Source organism: Glarea lozoyensis (genome assembly GCF_000409485.1).
Source record: "Glarea lozoyensis ATCC 20868 chromosome Unknown GLAREA5, whole genome shotgun sequence".
NCBI classification, from domain to species: domain Eukaryota; kingdom Fungi; phylum Ascomycota; class Leotiomycetes; order Helotiales; family Helotiaceae; genus Glarea; species Glarea lozoyensis.
The window spans coordinates 1,915,303-1,934,967 of record NW_007361000.1 but is presented as its reverse complement, the minus strand read 5'-3'; the positions used below and the strand labels follow the sequence as shown (position 1 = coordinate 1,934,967).

Genomic DNA, 19,665 nt, shown 5'->3' with positions numbered 1-19,665 from the left:
GCCTTTGCTTCGTTTAGAGTTCGTGTTTTGGGAATATGTAAATAGAAATGTCCGCTCTATGAAATACCAGGAGGGTCATTAGGAAATGCTGGTAACGCTGACTAGATCGCATTCAATCAATGTCTGTACACGCAGTTCCTGGCCAGCAAAAGCATTGTCCACAGACTTGTATGCTGCTAAGTCGTCTGCATACAAATGTATGGTCCTCTCGGCCAACAGTCCCCTCAGCATTGCTTCGTTAGGAGTCGCAGGGTTGTGCCCCACAGACGGTTTCAACTTTCAAGGGTTCTTCACTGTGACTGATGTGATTTGGCGGCGCGCAACTCTTATCAAAACCTTGTGCCTGAGGCTAACGAGGGGCCGAGGCTTACCACAGCCACGCCGATATTGAGGACACGAATGTCGTGTGCTCAACTACAATGTATCTGTGAATCCTGTTCTTACCCAGCAATTTCAACAAAACTGTGAATGAGGATTTTTGTTAGATGGGTTTGATTGTCGACATGTGCTCTGATGCGGAAGCGGCCGCGTTGGTCAGATAGCCAACTCTGGGAAAACAAGTCAGATAGACTACGCCGTACGGCGAACCCAATCAGCTTGAACCAGCACAGGATCGATCAGTACACCATTTCCAAACACAACCTGATGCCTCGATGTTGCAAACGGATGGTAGCATTCTACCTCCGAACCTGGAATATCGGTTGTATCACCGAGACCGAAAGAGTTGGAACGGCCTGTTGTTACACGCGAAGCAGGTTCATATAATTCTGTATTGCGTATGATTGGGGACCAGGACCGAATGACAGTTTGAGGTGGTGAAATCATTTTGTCCTAAGTCCTAACATTCAGAATGTTAGCCTAAATGCAAAAGCCTTCCTGCTGGGGAGAAATAAGCTCGCTTAACCTGATATTGATCACTTCTCTTATGTTGGAACTATTTTGCTCCTCGATCTGGACACCTCGGAACCAAGGATGTATTGCATGCATCGCTGAATATCAAAAAAGAAAACACAGTGCTTGGGAATTGTTGAGTGATGCATTCTTAAAAGCCTTAATCGAAAAATAGAGAGACTATAAGGATAGAAGACTGCCAAGCACATCACTGAAAGGCCTTCGACAGTGTACAACAGCGGACTAGTAAGTAAAGAATCAAGACTGCTTGTGACAAGTTTGGCTGGTAAGTCAAAAGAACAAGGTTGGAAAAGTAGATGGTGGGGAATTGCTTGAAACTTGTAGCTCGCCAGTACTACCTAGGTAGTCTTTACATGTGTATCTGTTTGTACCTAGGTAGCTCAGAGAAGTGCATGTACCCAGGTGGAAAGAAATAGAAAAAGTAATTTGGCAAGTGGGCAATGCAAGTGGAGGCCCGAAGCCACAATTGGACGATAGTAGGCTGGCAACATTGCAGACGCGTGAAGTTTTGGACTCAAAGATAATTAGGATCCGTTTGATATTTACCCAGGTAGTTGTTGGCTACCAATTCGAGGGACACATCTCTAAACCCATGCTCTGCTGAACCTGCTGCAACTCAAAAGTGTGAAAACGGGCAAAAAGGCTTCCATTTGGCTTGGCATCGAACGCTCTCCTGAGCGTCCAGCTTCAAATGATGATGATCGCCCACACAAACCCTGCGAAAAAGGGTGTGTTGCGCAAGACAGGGAACAAACCATGGCCCGGAACTCCAGATCTAGATCGGGACAGAAGATACGACCAATGGCATTAACCGTGAATGGAGCTCAAGAGCCGAGATGTATAGCAGCACTGGATCTTGACTTTTAGTCGTTGGTGTTGAGAGCAATATTATTCTACCCTCTGAACTTTACTGTGATTTGGAGATAGGTCGAGGATAAGAGCTGGTTACGCATCATCTATTGACAACCAATATGAATCCTAAGACATGCATAGACAACCTCCCTATAGTTACTAAAGCTGGCAGTTAGTGCTTTTATATGAAATGCCGCTTTAGTCTATACATCTGGCCAACACAGCTTCAACAGCTCAAGAAAGCATGGGAATAATGGCATCGTCGTCATCCACGTGTTGAGACTGGACCGAGCAGGGCGTAGAGCGCGTGTCTGGTGCTTGGAGATTGATACGGAGAGCTATATGTACGACAGAAATATCGCCGTCGCTTCGAGTTCCGAAGAGCAATTTAATCGGTCCCGTTCCTGTAGTGCTTCCAAGGTTCCCTTTGCTTTTGCAGCATCACCTCCGCTCCCTCGCCTTTACATGATCCAGCTCCTCGGGACTGACGATTGATCTAAAACCTACCCAGTACAAAGCACCGTTGCCAATCAAAAAGTCTCGATATTTGTCACGGAAGTGGTCAAATATTTGTCTACCCATTCGCCAGCTGTCACTCAGATGCGCTTGCGATCGTGTCACAGCTTCCAGACATCGCCTACTTTAGCTCCCAGAACCCAACCACCCGGCTTCATACATTCGACACCACGACCCGCCATCCCACCCACGCGCGCCATTTTAGTCCTGAGCCCTATCTGCCTTAGCTGCTCCCCGCCGACTAGTAACTGGGCTGTGGAGGTATCCCAATCTCTCACCACGTTTAAGAGAGAGTATCCTACCCGCGGTGTATCGTCAAGAATAGCCTCTCTGTTTCATGCGTACGGCCTCAATTAGCTCGCAACCCTCTACCGACGGGCGAAGATGACCTCGCTCAACACCTCAGCCGCGGAGCTCAAGACTCAGGGAGTGGTGGAAGCTGCACAGGATCCTAACTCTTCGGTCACGTCCGAGGATGCACAGAGGAAGATTGTCCAAGAGAGTAAAAAGGCTGGCGTAGCAGCATTCGAATTTGACCCAGATGCGACGCCAGAACAGAAAGCTGCCCAGGCAAGAGCTGTGAGTTAACATTTCGTCTGTCTCGTACGTTTGGCGGCCAATGGACCGCGAAGGGGAATTGGTGGTTCTGAAGCCTTCCCAGCGAAAGCTGCTTTGTGAAATGACCCGAACAATAGACACGAATCATATGCTAACAAGCTCTTCTCAGCGCGTACCCGTCGGATTTCACCACGAACACAAGTCAAAAGGTGTAGCGATTCCCACAGATATAGATGATGGAAAGCCTGGCGCATACGATCTACCACCTCCTTCTACAGCTGGAGCCATCGCAGCTCCTTCGAAGACCACGAATGGTAAGCCTGTAGGAGACGGTGCCAGTGGTAACGCCATTGCGACAGATGAGTATGAGCGTTGGGTGGAGCGAACAGGCTGGGCTCCAAGATTTGGCGATGGTTCGGAATCGGTAGAGAATGAGGTTAATCCTGCAGACCACCAGACTTGGATTGAGGGAAAGCTGGACGACAAATTCTTTGGAGGTAGGATGATTTTGTTTGCATAATAAGTAGGCTGGCTAACTGAAGGTAACAGATTGGTATCACAACACGGCTGTAATCGTATTTGCGTGTCTCTCGTCATGGTTTGTTGCAACACTGGGAGGTGGGCTTGCCTGGGTCTTTATGATTATGGCAATTTGCGGTACATACTATCGAACATCCTTGCGTCGCGTACGACGAAACTTCCGCGACGATGTCAATCGGGAACTTGCCAAACACAGGTTGGAAACAGACACCGAGAGTTTGGAGTGGATTAACAGCTTTTTGGTCAAGTTCTGGCCCATCTTCCAGCCGGTTCTTGCTGAGACCGTAATCAACTCGGTAGATCAAGTTCTCAGCACATCTACACCGGCCTTCTTGGATAGCTTGCGCATGAAGACGTTCACGCTCGGATCCAAGCCTCCCCGAATGGAGCATGTCAAGACATATCCGAAAGCAGAGGATGATATTGTACTGATGGACTGGAGATTCAGCTTCACGCCTAATGATCATGCCGACATGACATCCCGCCAAATCAAGAACAAAGTCAATCCAAAGGTTGTACTGGAGATTCGTATCGGCAAAGCTATGATAAGCAAGGGCTTGGACGTCATTGTTGAAGACATGGCATTCTCTGGCCTTATGCGTGTTAAGATCAAGCTGCAGATTCCATTCCCTCACGTGGAGAAAATTGAAATTTGCTTTTTGGAAAGACCTAGTAAGTAACATATTTCTTTCTCTCCCGAACTCTGACTGTGTAGTTCTGTTCTATCAGTATTCTGATGTCGTGGCTTGGGAGGACGTCCTCATTCATTCTTCAATTTTTCATTCTACCACTCTCAAATCTTTCGCCTGTTGAATCATCACGCTAACCCATAATTAGTGATTGACTATGTCTGTAAACCTCTCGGTGGAGATACCCTCGGTTTCGATATCAATTTCATCCCTGGTCTGGAATCGTTCATTTCAGAGCAAATCCATGCAAACATTGGCCCTATCATGTATGCGCCTAATGTATTCCCAATTGAAGTTGCCAAAATGCTCTCTGGATCGGCCGTCGATCAAGCCATTGGTGTTCTAGCGATCACCCTGCATGGTGCTCAAGGATTAAAAAATCCCGACAAATTTGCTGGGACTCCCGATCCATATACTGTCCTCTCTTTCAATAACGGTTCTCCTTTGGCACAGACGAAGACTATCAAAGAGAATGCGAACCCGAAATGGAATGAGACTAAATACGCGATCGTCACCACATTCAACGACGTTCTTACCATGCAGATATTTGACTACAACGAGTTCCGCAAGGACAAGGAACTTGGAGTTACATCCTTCCCCTTGGATCGTGTACAGGAGGTCACCGAATACGAGAACGAGCAGTTGGAGGTAATGGCCAACGGCAAGGCTCGGGGTGTATTAACCACAGACATTCGCTTCTTCCCCGTCTTAGAGGGTGCCGAGACTGCGGATGGAAAGAAAGAGCCTCCACCAGAATCCAACACTGGTATTGCTCGCTTCACTATTGAACAAGCCAAAGATCTGGATGGAACCAAGAGCTTGATTGGCCAACTTAACCCATACGCCGTACTCCTGCTTAACAATAAGGAGATACACGTAACCAGAAAGCTGAAGCGAACAAACAATCCCATCTGGGATAATGGTAGCAAAGAGGTATTAATTACTGACCGCAAAAAGGCAAAGCTTGGACTCGTCATCAAAGATGACCGAGATCTTTCAGCTGACCCCATACTTGGTACTTATCAAATCAAACTTGATGACATGTTAGGATTGATGGACAAGGGCCAGGAGTGGTACAATCTCGCCGGCGCAAAGACTGGACGTGCAAAGTTGACCGTTCAATGGAAGCCAGTAGCGCTTTCGGGCGTTGGTGCTGGTACTGGTGGTTATGTCACACCCATTGGTGTGATGAGATTCCATTTCATCAATGCGAGAGACCTGCGAAATGTCGAGACGCTCGGTAAATCGGATCCATATGTTCGAGTTCTTCTTTCCGGTATCGAGAAAGGCCGTACAGTCACTTTCCAAAACAACCTCAATCCGGATTTCGATGAGGTCATCTACGTACCTGTTCACAGCACACGAGAAAAGCTCACGTTAGAAGTAATGGATCAGGAGAATATCGGTAGTGACAGAACACTCGGCAGTATTGAAGTGATGGCAGCAGACTACATCCAACAAGCAGACAATGGCGAATACCTTGTTAATAATACAAAGACACCACATGCAGGTATTCTCCGTATACATGGAAAAGGTTCTCCGAAGGGAACACTCAACCACACTGTCTCCTTTTTCCCGCTTCTCAACATTGCAGATCCGGAGGACGATGAGAAAGAGCCCGAGACACCAACAGTCCCATCACTTCGAAAAGTCTCTTCAGAGCGGGGTCGCATCTCTGTGGATTCATTCAAGACTTCAGATGGTAGAGAATCAATTCCATCTACTCCTATTAGTCCAACAAGCAACGGCTCAGCAGCTGCACCAACTGCTGATAACTCCATCGTCAAGGCCCTCGAAGAAGGAGAGAAGGAGCAAGTGGAGACAACAGAGGAGAAAAAGCTACCTAAAATTCGCCTTTCGCCGGAGGAACTCGTTAAGTATGAGTCTGGCCTCATCATATTTAAAATCCTGGATGTGGATCTCTCGCACAGAGATGTTCGTGTTGAAGTCGTAATGGACGACATGGCTTTCCCTTCGTATCAGTCGTCAACCATCCGATCCAAAACCATGCGCCTTGACGAGATTGGCGACTGCTTCGTACGTGAGCTCGACTTCTCAAATATCACACTCCGTCTTCGCGATAAAGATACGCACGCGGGAGATAATAAGAAGGATCAGACTATAGCCAAATTGACGGGGTCGACTTTGGAAACTCTAAAGCAATGCTTGGTAAGAACCATTATTTACAACTAATAATCAATGCTAATGGTGCACAGAATAATCCTACTATTCTGAAGTTGAAAGACGACGAAGGAAGAGTAAGCAGTGTGAAGGTCAGCCTGAAGTATATCCCGGTCAAGATGACACTAGACCCAAGTGAAAGTATCAACAATATGGGTAAACTTCGTGTTGATGTCCTCGACGGCAAAGACCTACCTTCTGCAGACCGTAACGGGTACAGTGATCCTTACTGCAAGTTCGAGCTGAATGGGAAGGATGTATTCAAGACCAAGGTCCAAAAGAAGACCCTCCACCCTGCCTGGAACGAATTTTTTGAGGTTGAAATTGCTTCGAGAACAGCAGCAAAATTCCTCTGCAATGTCTACGATTGGGACTTTGGCGAGAAAGCAGATTTCCTAGGAGCCGCTGAGATTAATCTCAACATGCTGGAACCATTTGCGGCCCAAGAGCTAACTCTAGCACTGGATGGTAAGTCAGGCACTATCAGACTACGATTGCTTTTCCGCCCCGATTATGTCACTCGCTCTCGGCAAGGTTCGTCGACGTTCTCAGGAACATTCGCGACTCCAGGAAAGATAGTCACAGGTGTCGCTGGTGCGCCAATTAAAGGAGTCGGATTTGCAGCTCATGGCGTTGGCAAAGGAGCTTCCTTCATTCGGCACGGTTTTAGTCGCAAGAAGAAGGATGAAGAGGATACCAATGGGTCTGCAGAGGCTGAAGACAGTGCTTCTGCTTCAGGTGGTGGCTTTGGTGGTCTGAGGAGGAGCAGTGGGCTTCCTCCACCTAGCGAAGCTCCTCCAGCGATACCTATCACACCACCCGGATCATCGCTCGGTGTACCTGGTCATGGGCGGACTAAAAGCTTTGGTCAAAATTCCACATACAGTACAACGCAAGGCACTCCAGGTGCTGCTCCAACTGGCACTGCGAATTTCACAATTGTCTCTGCTTCCGGCTACCCACCATCTTCCAATATAATGGTCTACATGAAGCAGATTGGAAACAAGACAAAAGTGGTTCACAAGACTGACCACATCAAGTCAGCATCCGGGACCGTAAGCTTCAATGACAAGAAAGAGAGTTTCAAATGTGCCTGTTCTGCAGATACCCAGTTCCAAGTACAAGTCAAAGGTCACAATACCTTTGGAAGCGATGATGATCTAGGAGAAGGTCTCTTTTTTGTAGACGAGTCAGGTACTGGTCAAGAGAAACAAGTCAGGGCTGGTAGTGGACATGTTGTCATTAAGAGTAATTTTGTTTTCACGCCTGAAGAAGGAGGGGCTTCAGACAGTCCAAGGGGAGGCATGCGTAGAAGCTTTCTAAGCAAGAAGGAACCTTCTAATGGACGGACCAGCAGAGACATTACCCCAACACCAGGATCTTGAGCATTCTCGCAGGATCTTGTTGGCAGATACGGTATCATCCTATACTGGTAGCATCGTTCGGGGTGTGATGAGGTCGAGGATGTGGGAAAATTTTAGTTCTGGAAAATCTTGTTAATAGTACGAGCGTATGAGCGTGCCATTTTCTCTTCTGCGTTGCGATACCAAATTCATTTCTTTGCATTATTCATTCGTCGGGAGAGCGATTTGGAGATGGTGGGCCAGACCATACGGAGAAAAATGCAATTTCAAAACTCAATGTTGAGTGGATGATTTAGGGAGGAGTGAGCGGGAGGTATGGTGGATAATGTGAGGGTGGGTTGTTCGATAATGGAACAATATAAAAGAAAGCTCTTCTAGCAGGAATTCATCTTGGTTGCTTACTTGTATTCGTGACTTGTACTGCTCGCCTTGTTGATTTGATCTGGTTACACGCTTTTGGTGATTCTGAATGTCGGCTGATAACTGGCTGTGGGTAAGGGTCCTAAGGGATGGATGAATGGGTCTGGGTGGTGGAGAAGTCATTGATTGATACGCTAAGAGTATATTTTATAAAGTTCGGGTAGGATAATGCAATTAAATGGTTGGCGTGTCGGATGGGCTGTTTATGTTAAAATTCCGAAGTAGTAGTTACTAGCCCGTATCTCAACTAAGCAACCTCCTAGAACTCCTCAATAAATCATCGTCTCTTGAAATTATCTTCACACTTCGCTTTCCCAATTATGAGATGCGATATGCAACAAAATTTCGAAGTCAAAACACGAATTTGATTCACATGTATTCCGTCATGGCATCATGGGAATATGATTCCGACATACATTCACTGACGTTATGGGTAGGATGGGATATAGGTTTTTCAGTTTCTCAAATCGAGAGATTTAATGTGAATGATATAAAAAATTGCGTGTGTGCAACAAAAATGGGAAGGGTTCTGGATTGGGGAGGAGGGGTGAATGCGGAATCGTTTTGGGTAAAATGGGGAAGGGGGAGGGAAGGAGAGGATGGGGATAGAAGGAAGGGAATGAGAAGATGGGGATAGAGGGAAGGCAATGAGAGGATGGGGTGTGGTGAGGGTAGAACCATGATTTAGTTGTAGATCTTATTGTAGAAGTCAGTCTCATGGAGCAGTTCTGGGAATGGCGGTGTTTGAGTTGAAGTGTGGATGGGTGGTGATGGACGGGACGATTGATGAGCGGGAACATTGAAGGGCGGAAAGTTTGCGATGTGCAACAAAACTTTATGGTTAGGTGTATCTTGAATTTAATTCACTGGTCATCTGATTTTCCTCTCCCTTACAGTGACATATGTAGTGAGGGGATGTTATTTGATTATATTAAGTGACTTAGGGAAGAACTGAGATGGGATGAGTTTAAGAAGTAGGCTGGCTTCTTGGTGGTTTACTAGAAAATAGCAGAATTGTTTGGATAGTGGTATTTACAATTATGAAAATGTAATCAACATATACATTACAATCACAAGGAGACAATCGCTCTGCCTTCAGAATAAATAATTGAGCATTTCTATGAAGATCTAGCGCCATCCCCCCCAACCAACATTCAAGTCTTGAGAATGAGTTGCCCATGTAGAGAGAAATGTATTGCAGAAACGATGGGACATCATCTCACGAAGCGCAGATGTAGCAAGAAACTTGAAATCTCATAAGATTGTCCTAAATCTAGAAATTCTACTTGACAGTTACTCTGAGAGGAGTGTGGATCTTATGTTGGCTGAAATGGCCCACTGATGGTTAGCATGGGGGGTATGGACGAGATAAGTTACTATGCTTGTTAAGAGAAAGGTCTTATGATGTTCGTACTCCTGAGGCATCTAGTGACCTGTAACAAGTATCTTTTAATTGAACATTGAAGAAAAGACGCATCATGTAACTCAGTTCCCTGGTTTCCCAAAACTAATTTTTGAAATATTCCGTTTCTATAGGAGAGATGGCGCGTCGAAGGGTATGGCGTGTCGAGGATTATGGCGTGAAAAGAATTGCGACATACAACAAAAGTTTCGGAGACAACTTGTTACAGGATTCTAGTGAATACATACGTGCCCGAGAATCTTTCTTCACTCTCATAATATACTCTTGTCTCGACTTCCCAAACGGGCAAATACGGCCTATATAGTGAGTGCGATATGCAACAAAAGTTGTGAAGGGTAGACAATTGAGAACACTTCCTCACTCCGTCTACTCTAGGATGTCAACCCCTATATTACGCTATTCCTTAAACGGACTGTACAGCCCATATAGTAAGTGCGACATGCAACAAAACTCGCAAGGACATACACCTACAGAATACTTCCTCACTTTAGTCTTTCTTATTCACAAAACCCCGTTACAGTCTTTCCTCATTTGGACGGATTTTTGGACGTATTTGGTCTATATAGTAAGTGCGATATGCAACAAAATCCATAAACAAGTGTAAGTATAAATCCTTCTTCGCCTTTCCCTGTCTTATGTGTTTACAATACCGCTCGCCGCGTCTTTCCTAAAGCGGGGTGTTTAAGCCATATAGTGATTACGACATGTAACAAAAGCTGACAAATGCTCAGATGTGTAGATACTTCTTCACTTAATCCTTTCTTTTAAACGAAGCCCGGCCACAATATTTCCTGAAACGGACGTATATGGGTTATATAGTAATCGCGACATGCAACAAAAGTGCGGCAAACGAGTGTGGACGTGACACTTCTTCACTTTGTCTCTTAGTAACTTCTATGTGACGCTTTCTGTCTTTCCTAAAACGGGATTTGCAGCCTATATAGTAAGTGCGACATGCAACAAAATGTCGCTGACAGCTCAAGAAAAGGGTATGTCTTCCTCACCTCTATATCCAGGAACTCGAAAGTTCAAGGAGAAGTGAGAAAATTACTCTATTGAAGACGCTACAGCCTATATAGCAAGTGCGACATGCAACAAAACTCAAATACGGAAATAGGGGTGAATAATTCGTAGTATCTAGATCTTCTGATTTCCTAAAATGGACGGAACAGGCTATATAGTGAGTGCGACATGCAACAAAATCTTCACCCTAGAAATGAAAGAGCTAACCTTGCTTCACTTCCAGAATTTCCTCTCTAGATTCCAGGGAGTAGTAAAGAGTAGAGGAGTCTTTCTCCCTATTTCCCAAAATAGATCGAACGACCCGCAGACCACTATATACTCGGTGCGACATGCAACAAAAATACTAAGAGTACATGTCCGAGAAATGTGACGAAAACTAGTAAAGACAGGTTTGTTTTATATAGAGCAGATTCTACTTTCACCTTCTTGACTCCGCTACTTTGTCTTCTGCTTTTCTCATCTTGACTCTTAAGATCCTTTACCTCGCATATTATCTTTTGTATAAGAAATGCGACATGCAACAAAAAGTAGGCATGAGGTTTTCGGGATATTGCAGTGAATTGTCAGAAGTCCAATATTCGGCGTAGCTGGAGCTTCCACCCATCTTCCTTAACCTTCCTTTCTATTAGTTTCCGTCACCTAAATATATAGTGCTTTAAATTAAATTAAATTAGTGCCTCTATCGAACTAGGAATTTAACCTCTTTATATTACCGCTTTAGGACGCTTAACGCCTATGTTATCTTCTATACGCAGAGTGCGACATGCAACAAAAGTCGGATATCCACCAGACACTTTTTCACTACAGTTCACTGTCAAGTGTGTAAGTCGCAAGAAGCCTAGTCCTGCTCGCTTCATTGACCTTGCCACCATATGACCTGTTTGGGATCATCGCTTAGCTGTGAGGTAAAACGCGATATGCAAAAAGATTCAGGTACATTAAGTATCTCTTGCTTCACTTTCCAGCAGAGTAGTGACTGGCACAGGAGTAATATTTTGGAAGTTCTCACAACATATCTTCCATTCTATCTAAGGATACACAGCCCATCTAGTTAAACAGAACTCATGCTTCGGCCACCAGTGCCTTGAATCCGTCCAGGATATCAGCTTTAAGATCCTCCCATCCTTCAATTCCAACACTAACTCGCAACAACTTAGTATCTACACTAGGATCAGTCATTGCCCGCCACTCGATTAAACTCTCAACACCTCCCAGGCTTGTAGCATGATGGAACAAGTGCAACTTGCTAGGTAGTCGCTTAGCAAACTCCACCTCCTTAAGCACAATCGAAAACACTGGTCCAAAACCATTGGGCATCTGCTTCAACAGCCATCCATCTTTGATGTCCTCCTCTTGCAAACTAGCATGCTCAACCTTCAACAAAACCTTACTCATCAACTCCCTCTCCTCTTCGGTCGCTTCCGGCTTCCCCTCATACCTCTCCGGCCTTACCGCACTATCCAACCACCTAACCAACCGCCCCACACTCTCAGCCTGTTTCTTCACTCTAACCTCCAAAGTCCTCACACTCCTAATCCCCAACCAGCCCTCCATATTACCCATCACATTTCCTAGCACCAGTCGTTCCTTCGCCAGCTGCTCAAACCACTTTTCCTTCACATGCACAGGATTCACAGCTAGGATACCACATAACATATCGGAATGCCCGCCGATATACTTGGTTCCGCTGTGCATCACGATATCCGCACCCCACTCGAACGGATCTTGAAGCGGCGGCGGGCCGAAGGTGGCATCTACGGTCAAGTACGCACCACGGGAATGTGCTTTCTCTGCGAACTTCGCTAGGTTGGTCGCTGTTCCGTAAGGATTGATAGGCGTTTCGATGTGTATCACATCACCTGGATTCAGATCCTCAGCTGGACAGTCCAAGGGGATCTTTTTGACCCCGGTGAGTTTCTGGTGCACGTCGATGACGCCGTGGCAGCCGTGGTAGCCTCCTCCGATAGAGATCTGCCTGGGGTTCAAAAAGACGAGGAGAGCGTGAAAGGCGCTTAGGCCTGAGGCGTAGGTAAGGGTTTGGCCTTTGAGAATAGTGGAGAGGATAGCTTCAAATCGGGTGGTTGTCGGGGCCGTGTGACGGGAGTAGATGTGACCGTCGTAGGGGATGTTTGGCTGGATACTTGTCAGGTGACGTGGAATGTTTGGGGGATGGGGAAGGGTACGTCTAGGTCTTTCCATTGCTTTAGTTCAGAGGGATTGTCTGAATAACGGAAAGTTGTCGAAACGTGAAGTGGAGGTGCAACATCTTGTGCTTTATTCAGGAAGTCATCGGCGTGGATGGTTTGGCTTGAGAGTGACAAGTTCTTTGCTCCGGACTCTGGGGAGTGATCTTCGTTATTTTGTTGGCCGTTGAGACCTGGTGCTGTGGTTGACATTTTGGATGTCCCTTTACAGAAAGAACAACGAGTTAAATAATGAATATGTGAGATATAAGAAAGACCCTTTAGAGTTTGATCTTGTAAGTATGAATCATTGTTGCGCCTTTCAGGTGTATTTGATACCCCACCTTTAAAATTCGCTTAGTGGCCCGCCTCGGTGGATACCCCTTTTTCTTAGCTGTGGGTATGAAGCAAAGGAAATGTCAGGTGCAAATAGTATAATTACTTTGCGAGATTTGAAATCAAACTTACTCAATTTGGCTTAGTATTCCAAGGAGTGGTACTTTGTTAGAAAAAGTCATTCCTTAACTACTTAAGAGTTAGTATTACTTTAAATAGCCAATGTACGAGTGGCCCGGCTTTGAGGATCCTGTACTTAACGCAGACTTCCGCAGAAAAGAACTACATCTAATCTTTTTCAAATGCTCCTCGTCCTATTTTGGAACAGTGAGTATCTGAACTTTGAAGGCAGATCAGAACTCCTACTTACTTCTTACAGCTTTTAACTGGATTTTCGCCTAGAGGCTAGGAAAAATAAGTTGAATATCTATCAATACAATAGAAAGTTTTGGTTCTAAAATACTACAGCGATTGCACATAGGGGTTTTCGGAATTTGCCAACCGGGGGGGGCTGATGGGTCAACTAATTTTTGGAGTGTTCGAGGTATTAACTAGCAAGTGTATCAGCAGAGAACGCCTTGATAATGACGAGTTCATTGATCAGGCCCATCTGACTGTTGGAATTGTAAAGCTTTGATCTTTAACACTTGCTCCCGAAAAAATATAAGAGTGCTACAAGGAATGGTTCTGGATGCACCTTAAAGGCTAATGATCCCTCATGCACCGATTTTGTGTTTGAATAGTTTTGATATACAAGACCAATGACTCGAATTAGGCATAAGTTTTGTAGATTCTGTTACAGACGCAAATATCATACAGTGTTCTTCGCTCTTCAACATAGCGCGCTGTTCCCTTAAAATTACCACCCTGCCGACGCTCTTGCGTATCTTCGTAACTCTGATAATTCAGCAAAGGTCCCTTTGCCTGTGCAGCTCATCTGGTATCACCAAACCTCCCAAAAATATGATCCGCTTGTCATAGGGAAACCCATCACACCTCATCATGCCCCATCAACGCACACTTAGTACCTTTTTCTGGTCGGCTCCGGAGTAGGACTTCTGCTCATACTTCTTTCATCTCTTCCACGCTCTTTCAACCACTTCTTCGTGCTTAACTCCAGCTCTCTGTCCAACTCTGGACTAGGATTCTTCCTGTGTATAAAATTGCAGAATCCACCTCTGACACATCCCTCGCCACTGTTTAATCTACAACAAGCTTCGCGGAAGTCGGTGACGGGTGACAATTCGCAGTAAATAGGCCGGGCGGCATACCAGCGGGAGTTTAGTTCGTCGCAAGCTTTCTGGGCTGAGTCTTCGTACTTAAATCGCGCGTAAACGTTTCCAATAAGATCTTGTCGAATTGTTAGCATTCTTCTCATTCAAGATAGAATGGGATTACATACGATCATTATTATTATCGCAAACAACCACTTCCTCAATCTCCCCAAATTTGCACATCTCACACCAGAAGTCCTCATAAAATGCATCGAAGTGATTCTGCAGCTGGCTTGGATTCATCTTGTTTACTTGGTCGTATGCTGGGTTTTGGTAGAGATTTGGGAGGAGGATGGTCTGCGAGTAGGATGGCTTGACATGTTTTCGTGAACACCGATCGCCGTGACGGCAAGCTCCGATTTTGTAGTAGAATGAGCAATTAACCTTGTCGGCTTCTGTTCCGAAGATGGAGGCAAGGTAATTCGCCATATTTGGATTTGAGGATAGGTAGATTTAGATGGGTACGAGGTTGAGGAAAGCGCACGTAGTCGTAGATTACAGATGGTACTCTATGCCCCAATATAAGACGTGTTCGCGACAATCAGTGATAGCTGTTAGTGATTGAACGATGGAAAGCCGTGTCTTTGTCGGGCCCAGGATTTTTGTTGACTTGTTGTTGTCGCGAATCTTTTTTGGAGACGCTCGGCCTTGCGAGGCGATCAATTTGGGGAAGCTTGCAGCCTGTGTTTGCCTTAGCGCCTTATTGCTTAGCGTCTTTTTCGCTCCACTTTGTAATCAACCAACGACCACGAGCGAGCCTTCCAGAAACATTTGTGAGATATCACTCTATCAAATGGCTTACACCAGGGTGGTGGCAGTTGAAACACGACTATTGCTCCGGAACGTTGACGAAATATCGAAGACTTCGTTCTTTAACTCAAGTGACAGAATAAAGTATATTTTGTCAATGGGTTTCAGAGAGTATCATATTTGGAGTCTATTTAGAGCTTACTAACTGTAAGCGAAACGAATTAGGAGTAGATCCACGGCGTCGATTTGCAGTGCTAAAACCAAAAGTTACTGTAAGTTTCCTTTTGCTCTGTCATCTATTGCAGAATTGAGATTGAAACGAGTACTTGGAGCAAACAAATGATGAACGAGGCCAGCTTAGTAGTCTAGGTAATTGCTGAGGAGAGAGCCATTTAACAGCCCTTAAAAATAGGAGAGTTAGACAAGACAGACATTCATCGATATGAATCACTTTAAATAATGGGAATGAGGCCGGAAATGAAAGATCAGTGGATGAGACTTTGTTTGGAGGATCAACAAATGTCATTTCATTGTGAAATGTATTTGTGACCATTAACCACAAGGAACATGGACAGGTTAGAAACAACGCTCTTCTACCTCGTGGGTTTGCCAGTCTAGAAATGGGCAAGACAAATGTTAGAAGCCCCTTAATATTCTGTAAACTTGTATCATATTTTAAAGCAGATAAGTAGCCTGAATTGTAATTCTATTTCGAGCAGACTTAAATAGGTTATATTTACTAAAGTTACATTCCGTCAACTCTTCTAAGCAATATCGCGCTTCGACTGCACCGCGAGCCAGCTTGTTTTCTATTTCCTTTAACTCCATAACCAGGTATATCCTTCCGACACCAAAACTCCAATAAACCAATCCACCCTGTACTCCATGCTGGCTTAAATAAAAAGCATAGTTTTTCTAAGCTACGGATTCTATTTCTTCATTTTCGCGGCTGCTGTGCAAGGGGGACAAATCCATGTACCGGGTGGCTCGCTCTTCAAGCCAACGCAACTCCAGTGAAACCATTCATATGGACAATCCGCATTATCACATGCCACCATGTCTCCGTGACTTATAGTTTGGCATGTGCAATATTTGCGGTTATCAGCGCCGTCTTCATCGTCCTCGTCAATGATCTCTTCATCGCCGTCCAAGGTACGTCCGGCCGGAGGCGTAATAGCCTCATCTTCCTCGTCCGCCGATCCTGACTCTGCATCACTTAATTCGCTGTCATTTGTAGAAGTTGGAGAATTCTTATTCCCAACGCGCTTCAACCTACTGAGGCTCGATTTCCCTGGCTTCCCTTTCCTAGGCGCTCCACTTTGTCTACTTCCATGTGGTGCGACCTTCTTCACCGTCGCGGATTTCTGTCCCACCCTCGGGCCAGCACTACCAGCTCTTACTCCTGAAGGCGTTGCAGCTCTAGGTGTTCCAGGAGTCATAGAGGCGTGGCGCGCAAGCCCGCTAGGTGGCAGTGTCCCAAGCGTCGCATTCAGTCTCTGCCTCTTATTTGCACCTTGTGATGCCTCTCGGGATTGCCTGTTCAACAATATTGGAGCAGCCGGTGTAGCTGGAGCCGAAGCATGCGCTGCCGATCCGCTTGGTTGACGGGCCTGGGCTTGACCGGGAGGACGTTGAGGATATTGATTCGGATGTCGAGGATGGGTCGGCGCGGCTGAGTTATTAATCGGGTTGAGAGGCATAACAGGAGGGTCGGGTCGAGTTGGAGCAGCACGTTCTGAGGGTGGCTTTGTAAGTAACGAAGGCATATCAGGTTCCAACGAAAGTTCTCCGCGGTCTGCGAGGTCTTTCAAATGCCTGTCCAGTATCATTGTATGTTTGTCGATCGTAGTCTGCGCTTTCTTCGCCAATAATACCTTTTGATCCTGGAGCGTTTGAGCCTTTTCGTAGTTCTCCAATATAATCTTGCTCAATGCTGCTTCCTTCGGATTGGGCACATGGCTACCCTTTTCTTTGATCCATCTTTGAATGGCGCCATCATGCTTGTTGATCTCCTTTAGACATACTTGCATCTGTAGATCCTTCTCACGTATTTCCTCGTGCATGAAGGTTATCTCGTTTGGCATATTCGCCGCTCGATTTGTCCACTCGTCGAGTATCGCGGCAGCATCTTGATGCTCTATCGGCGGCATCCTTCCCCGATTGTTGAAATCTATCGAAAGGTCGTCTCTGGGCATGATTGTCAATGGCGTTCCGCTCAAGACTCACGGTGCGCCAGGCAGTTGAAAACAGCAAAGACAGAACAGGTGTGTGGAGTTGAAAGGCAGATTGTGCACTGTTGCTGCTCACCTCAAAGATGTATTTTGGAGTCCCCACCGTCGCGCTTGCCAATAATAAGTGGATGCTTGGATGCAGGAGCCCCTTGTCCGATTCCACCGGATGTGGTGGTGAGTTTTGTGAAATGAAATTAGAAAGGCCGGGGAACGAGAATGACGAGGTTCAAAACGCCGACACAAAACTCGCCGCCATCGCGTCTGGAATTTTGTTTGTCAGCCTTGCGTTAGCGCCGCGTTTATGCGGCTGCGGTACCAAATTGCCTCTTTTAGCCGGTACCTAGGCCCAGGCACATTTTGGTGGTGGGGCCGGTTCGAAGCTCGACGATTCGATACTCTTTACTCTCCTTCACTACTCCGGACATACCACTTTGCTTGCAAACTTCGTTTCTTTCTACAAGACTACGAGAGACTCTGCGCTCATCGATATCATACATACCTGAAGGATAAAGATCTATAGTTAGTCAAGGACTCCTGACTGGCTTTGCGACAACCAATACGTCTTCTGGGTAGCTACAGCTCAAATGCCAAATTGTAGATTGTAAGGTCTTACCTGATTCCATAGTGTCGATACGAGCACTTTTGGGCTAACAAAGCAACGACTAAGAGCTAATAATCTGACTCAGTTGAAATAGCTGTCGCAACATCTTTAGCTCATGCAACACCTGAACCCATGAAACTTACATAGCGCCTTCCTACCCGATATTATACTTTCGCGAGCATATCTCCCTACGGATCGACGAGGAATAAACCCATCCTTGACGGAAATACACTCAAATGCTTTACCCGACGATGCCCTACTCCAACAATGATGTCGTTCAGGAATGGCATCCTATGGGTCAGCAGGGAGACGAGGAGAACGCGAAGTTATTGTTGCACGTCAGTCAGGAGATCGAGATGAACGGTATCGTTCGACCAAAAGGTTACAACGTGTCATGGCACTCGAATCCAGACATAGAAAAGCACCACTTCGGACATGCACATCCAATGAAACCATGGCGCCTTACTCTCGCGAAAGGGCTTATAATGTCATACGGAATGCATACAGCGATGGATACATACGTTTCGCGGATGGCGACAAGGGAGGAGCTCGAAGACTTTCACAGTGCCGAGTATATGGAATATCTTAAAACAGCCAAGGTAGCATTGCCCGACGACGATAATCCCAAAGAATTCAACCTTGGTAGCTCGGATTGTCCAATCTTCGAAGGTTTATTCAACTATTGTTCGATGTATGCCGGGGCTTCGATAGACGCGGCGAGAAAATTATGCAACGAAGAAGCAGATATTGCTATCAACTGGTCTGGGGGACTACATCATGCGAAGAAGGCCGAATCTTCCGGCTTTTGCTATGTTAACGATATTGTTCTAGCGATACTACAGCTTTTAAGAAAACATCCAAGAGTGCTGTATATCGATATCGATGTGCACCATGGAGACGGTGTAGAAGAGGCTTTTTGGTCGACAGACCGAGTAATGACTTTGTCAATACATAAATACGATGGATATCAGTTTTTTCCGGGCACTGGGGATCTGGATAGGACTGGTCCAGATAGCGAAGAGAATCCAGGTGCTCACCACGCAATAAATGTACCCTTAGCGGATGGTATCGACGACGAGCAATACGTGTGGCTGTTCAAAACGATTGTCGGAATGTGTGTCGACCGATTTCGGCCAACAGCTATTGTCCTACAATGCGGCGCAGACTCGCTGGCAGGAGATAGATTAGGACGATTCAACGTCCAGGTTCAAGGTCACGGTGCTTGCGTTGCGTATTGTAAATCACTTAACATCCCTCTACTCCTTGTTGGTGGAGGTGGATATACACCCCGTAATGTGGCACGCGCGTGGGCTCATGAAACAAGTATTGCTATCGGATGTGATGCGAATCTAAACCCAATCATCCCAGCGCATACACCATACCGATCACATTTTCGTCACGATACCATATTCCCTACGTTGGACCAAATTTTGGGCGAGCCACGACCAAATAAGAATCCCGATAAAAAAATCAGAGAGATCGTTGCTTCTATAACAGAACAACTTCGATTCGTTAACATGGCTCCAAGCGTTCAAAGTACGATCATTCCACCCGACCTCACGGCGTATAAAGAGGAGGTAGATGCGAAGTTTCGAGAAGAAAGGGAGGGAAACGATCAACAGCTAAGGCGGAACAAAGAGGCTAGTGTTGGTGTACCTATGGAATTTTAATAAAATCAGGAACTTGAGGGTGTTGGCGGTCATTAAAAGCGAGGCGTTTGGTGGTATCCAATCCTGGCGTTGTAGGCCATTTTGTAAATTTTACGAAGTAGAAACAGCTTTTGTACAGATACAAAAGACTGATTGTTCAGTG

At 45.8% G+C, this 19,665-nt stretch overlaps 6 protein-coding genes across 6 annotated transcripts; 2 read left to right on the top strand and 4 right to left on the bottom strand.

Moving 5' to 3' along the window:
* Positions 1-570: 570 nt before the first annotated feature.
* GLAREA_04820 (uncharacterized protein) lies at positions 571-825 on the bottom strand (the record flags this gene model as incomplete). The annotated part of the gene is made up of 1 exon (XM_008087197.1): positions 571-825. The coding sequence occupies one exon, from the start codon at positions 823-825 to the stop codon at positions 571-573; it is 255 nt and encodes an 84-aa protein (XP_008085388.1).
* A 1,839-nt stretch (positions 826-2,664) lies between these two features.
* GLAREA_04819 (C2 (Calcium/lipid-binding, CaLB)) lies at positions 2,665-7,633 on the top strand (the record flags this gene model as incomplete). The annotated part of the gene is made up of 5 exons (XM_008087196.1): positions 2,665-2,859; positions 3,008-3,335; positions 3,388-4,050; positions 4,216-6,236; positions 6,284-7,633. The coding sequence occupies 5 exons, from the start codon at positions 2,665-2,667 to the stop codon at positions 7,631-7,633; spliced, it is 4,557 nt and encodes a 1,518-aa protein (XP_008085387.1).
* A 3,907-nt stretch (positions 7,634-11,540) lies between these two features.
* Positions 11,541-12,874, bottom strand: GLAREA_04818 (PLP-dependent transferase; the record flags this gene model as incomplete). The annotated part of the gene is made up of 2 exons (XM_008087195.1): positions 11,541-12,611; positions 12,662-12,874. 2 exons carry the CDS (start codon positions 12,872-12,874, stop codon positions 11,541-11,543), a joined length of 1,284 nt encoding a protein of 427 aa, XP_008085386.1.
* A 1,144-nt stretch (positions 12,875-14,018) lies between these two features.
* On the bottom strand, positions 14,019-14,700 carry GLAREA_04817 (RNA-binding, RBD; the record flags this gene model as incomplete). Its single annotated transcript, XM_008087194.1, has 2 exons — positions 14,019-14,347; positions 14,400-14,700. The coding sequence occupies 2 exons, from the start codon at positions 14,698-14,700 to the stop codon at positions 14,019-14,021; spliced, it is 630 nt and encodes a 209-aa protein (XP_008085385.1).
* Positions 14,701-15,950: 1,250 nt separating this feature from the next.
* GLAREA_04816 (FYVE/PHD zinc finger) lies at positions 15,951-17,216 on the bottom strand (the record flags this gene model as incomplete). Its single annotated transcript, XM_008087193.1, has 1 exon — positions 15,951-17,216. One exon carries the CDS (start codon positions 17,214-17,216, stop codon positions 15,951-15,953), a length of 1,266 nt encoding a protein of 421 aa, XP_008085384.1.
* An 888-nt stretch (positions 17,217-18,104) lies between these two features.
* GLAREA_04815 (Arginase/deacetylase) lies at positions 18,105-19,523 on the top strand (the record flags this gene model as incomplete). Its single annotated transcript, XM_008087192.1, has 1 exon — positions 18,105-19,523. One exon carries the CDS (start codon positions 18,105-18,107, stop codon positions 19,521-19,523), a length of 1,419 nt encoding a protein of 472 aa, XP_008085383.1.
* Between the last annotated feature and the right edge of the window lie 142 nt (positions 19,524-19,665).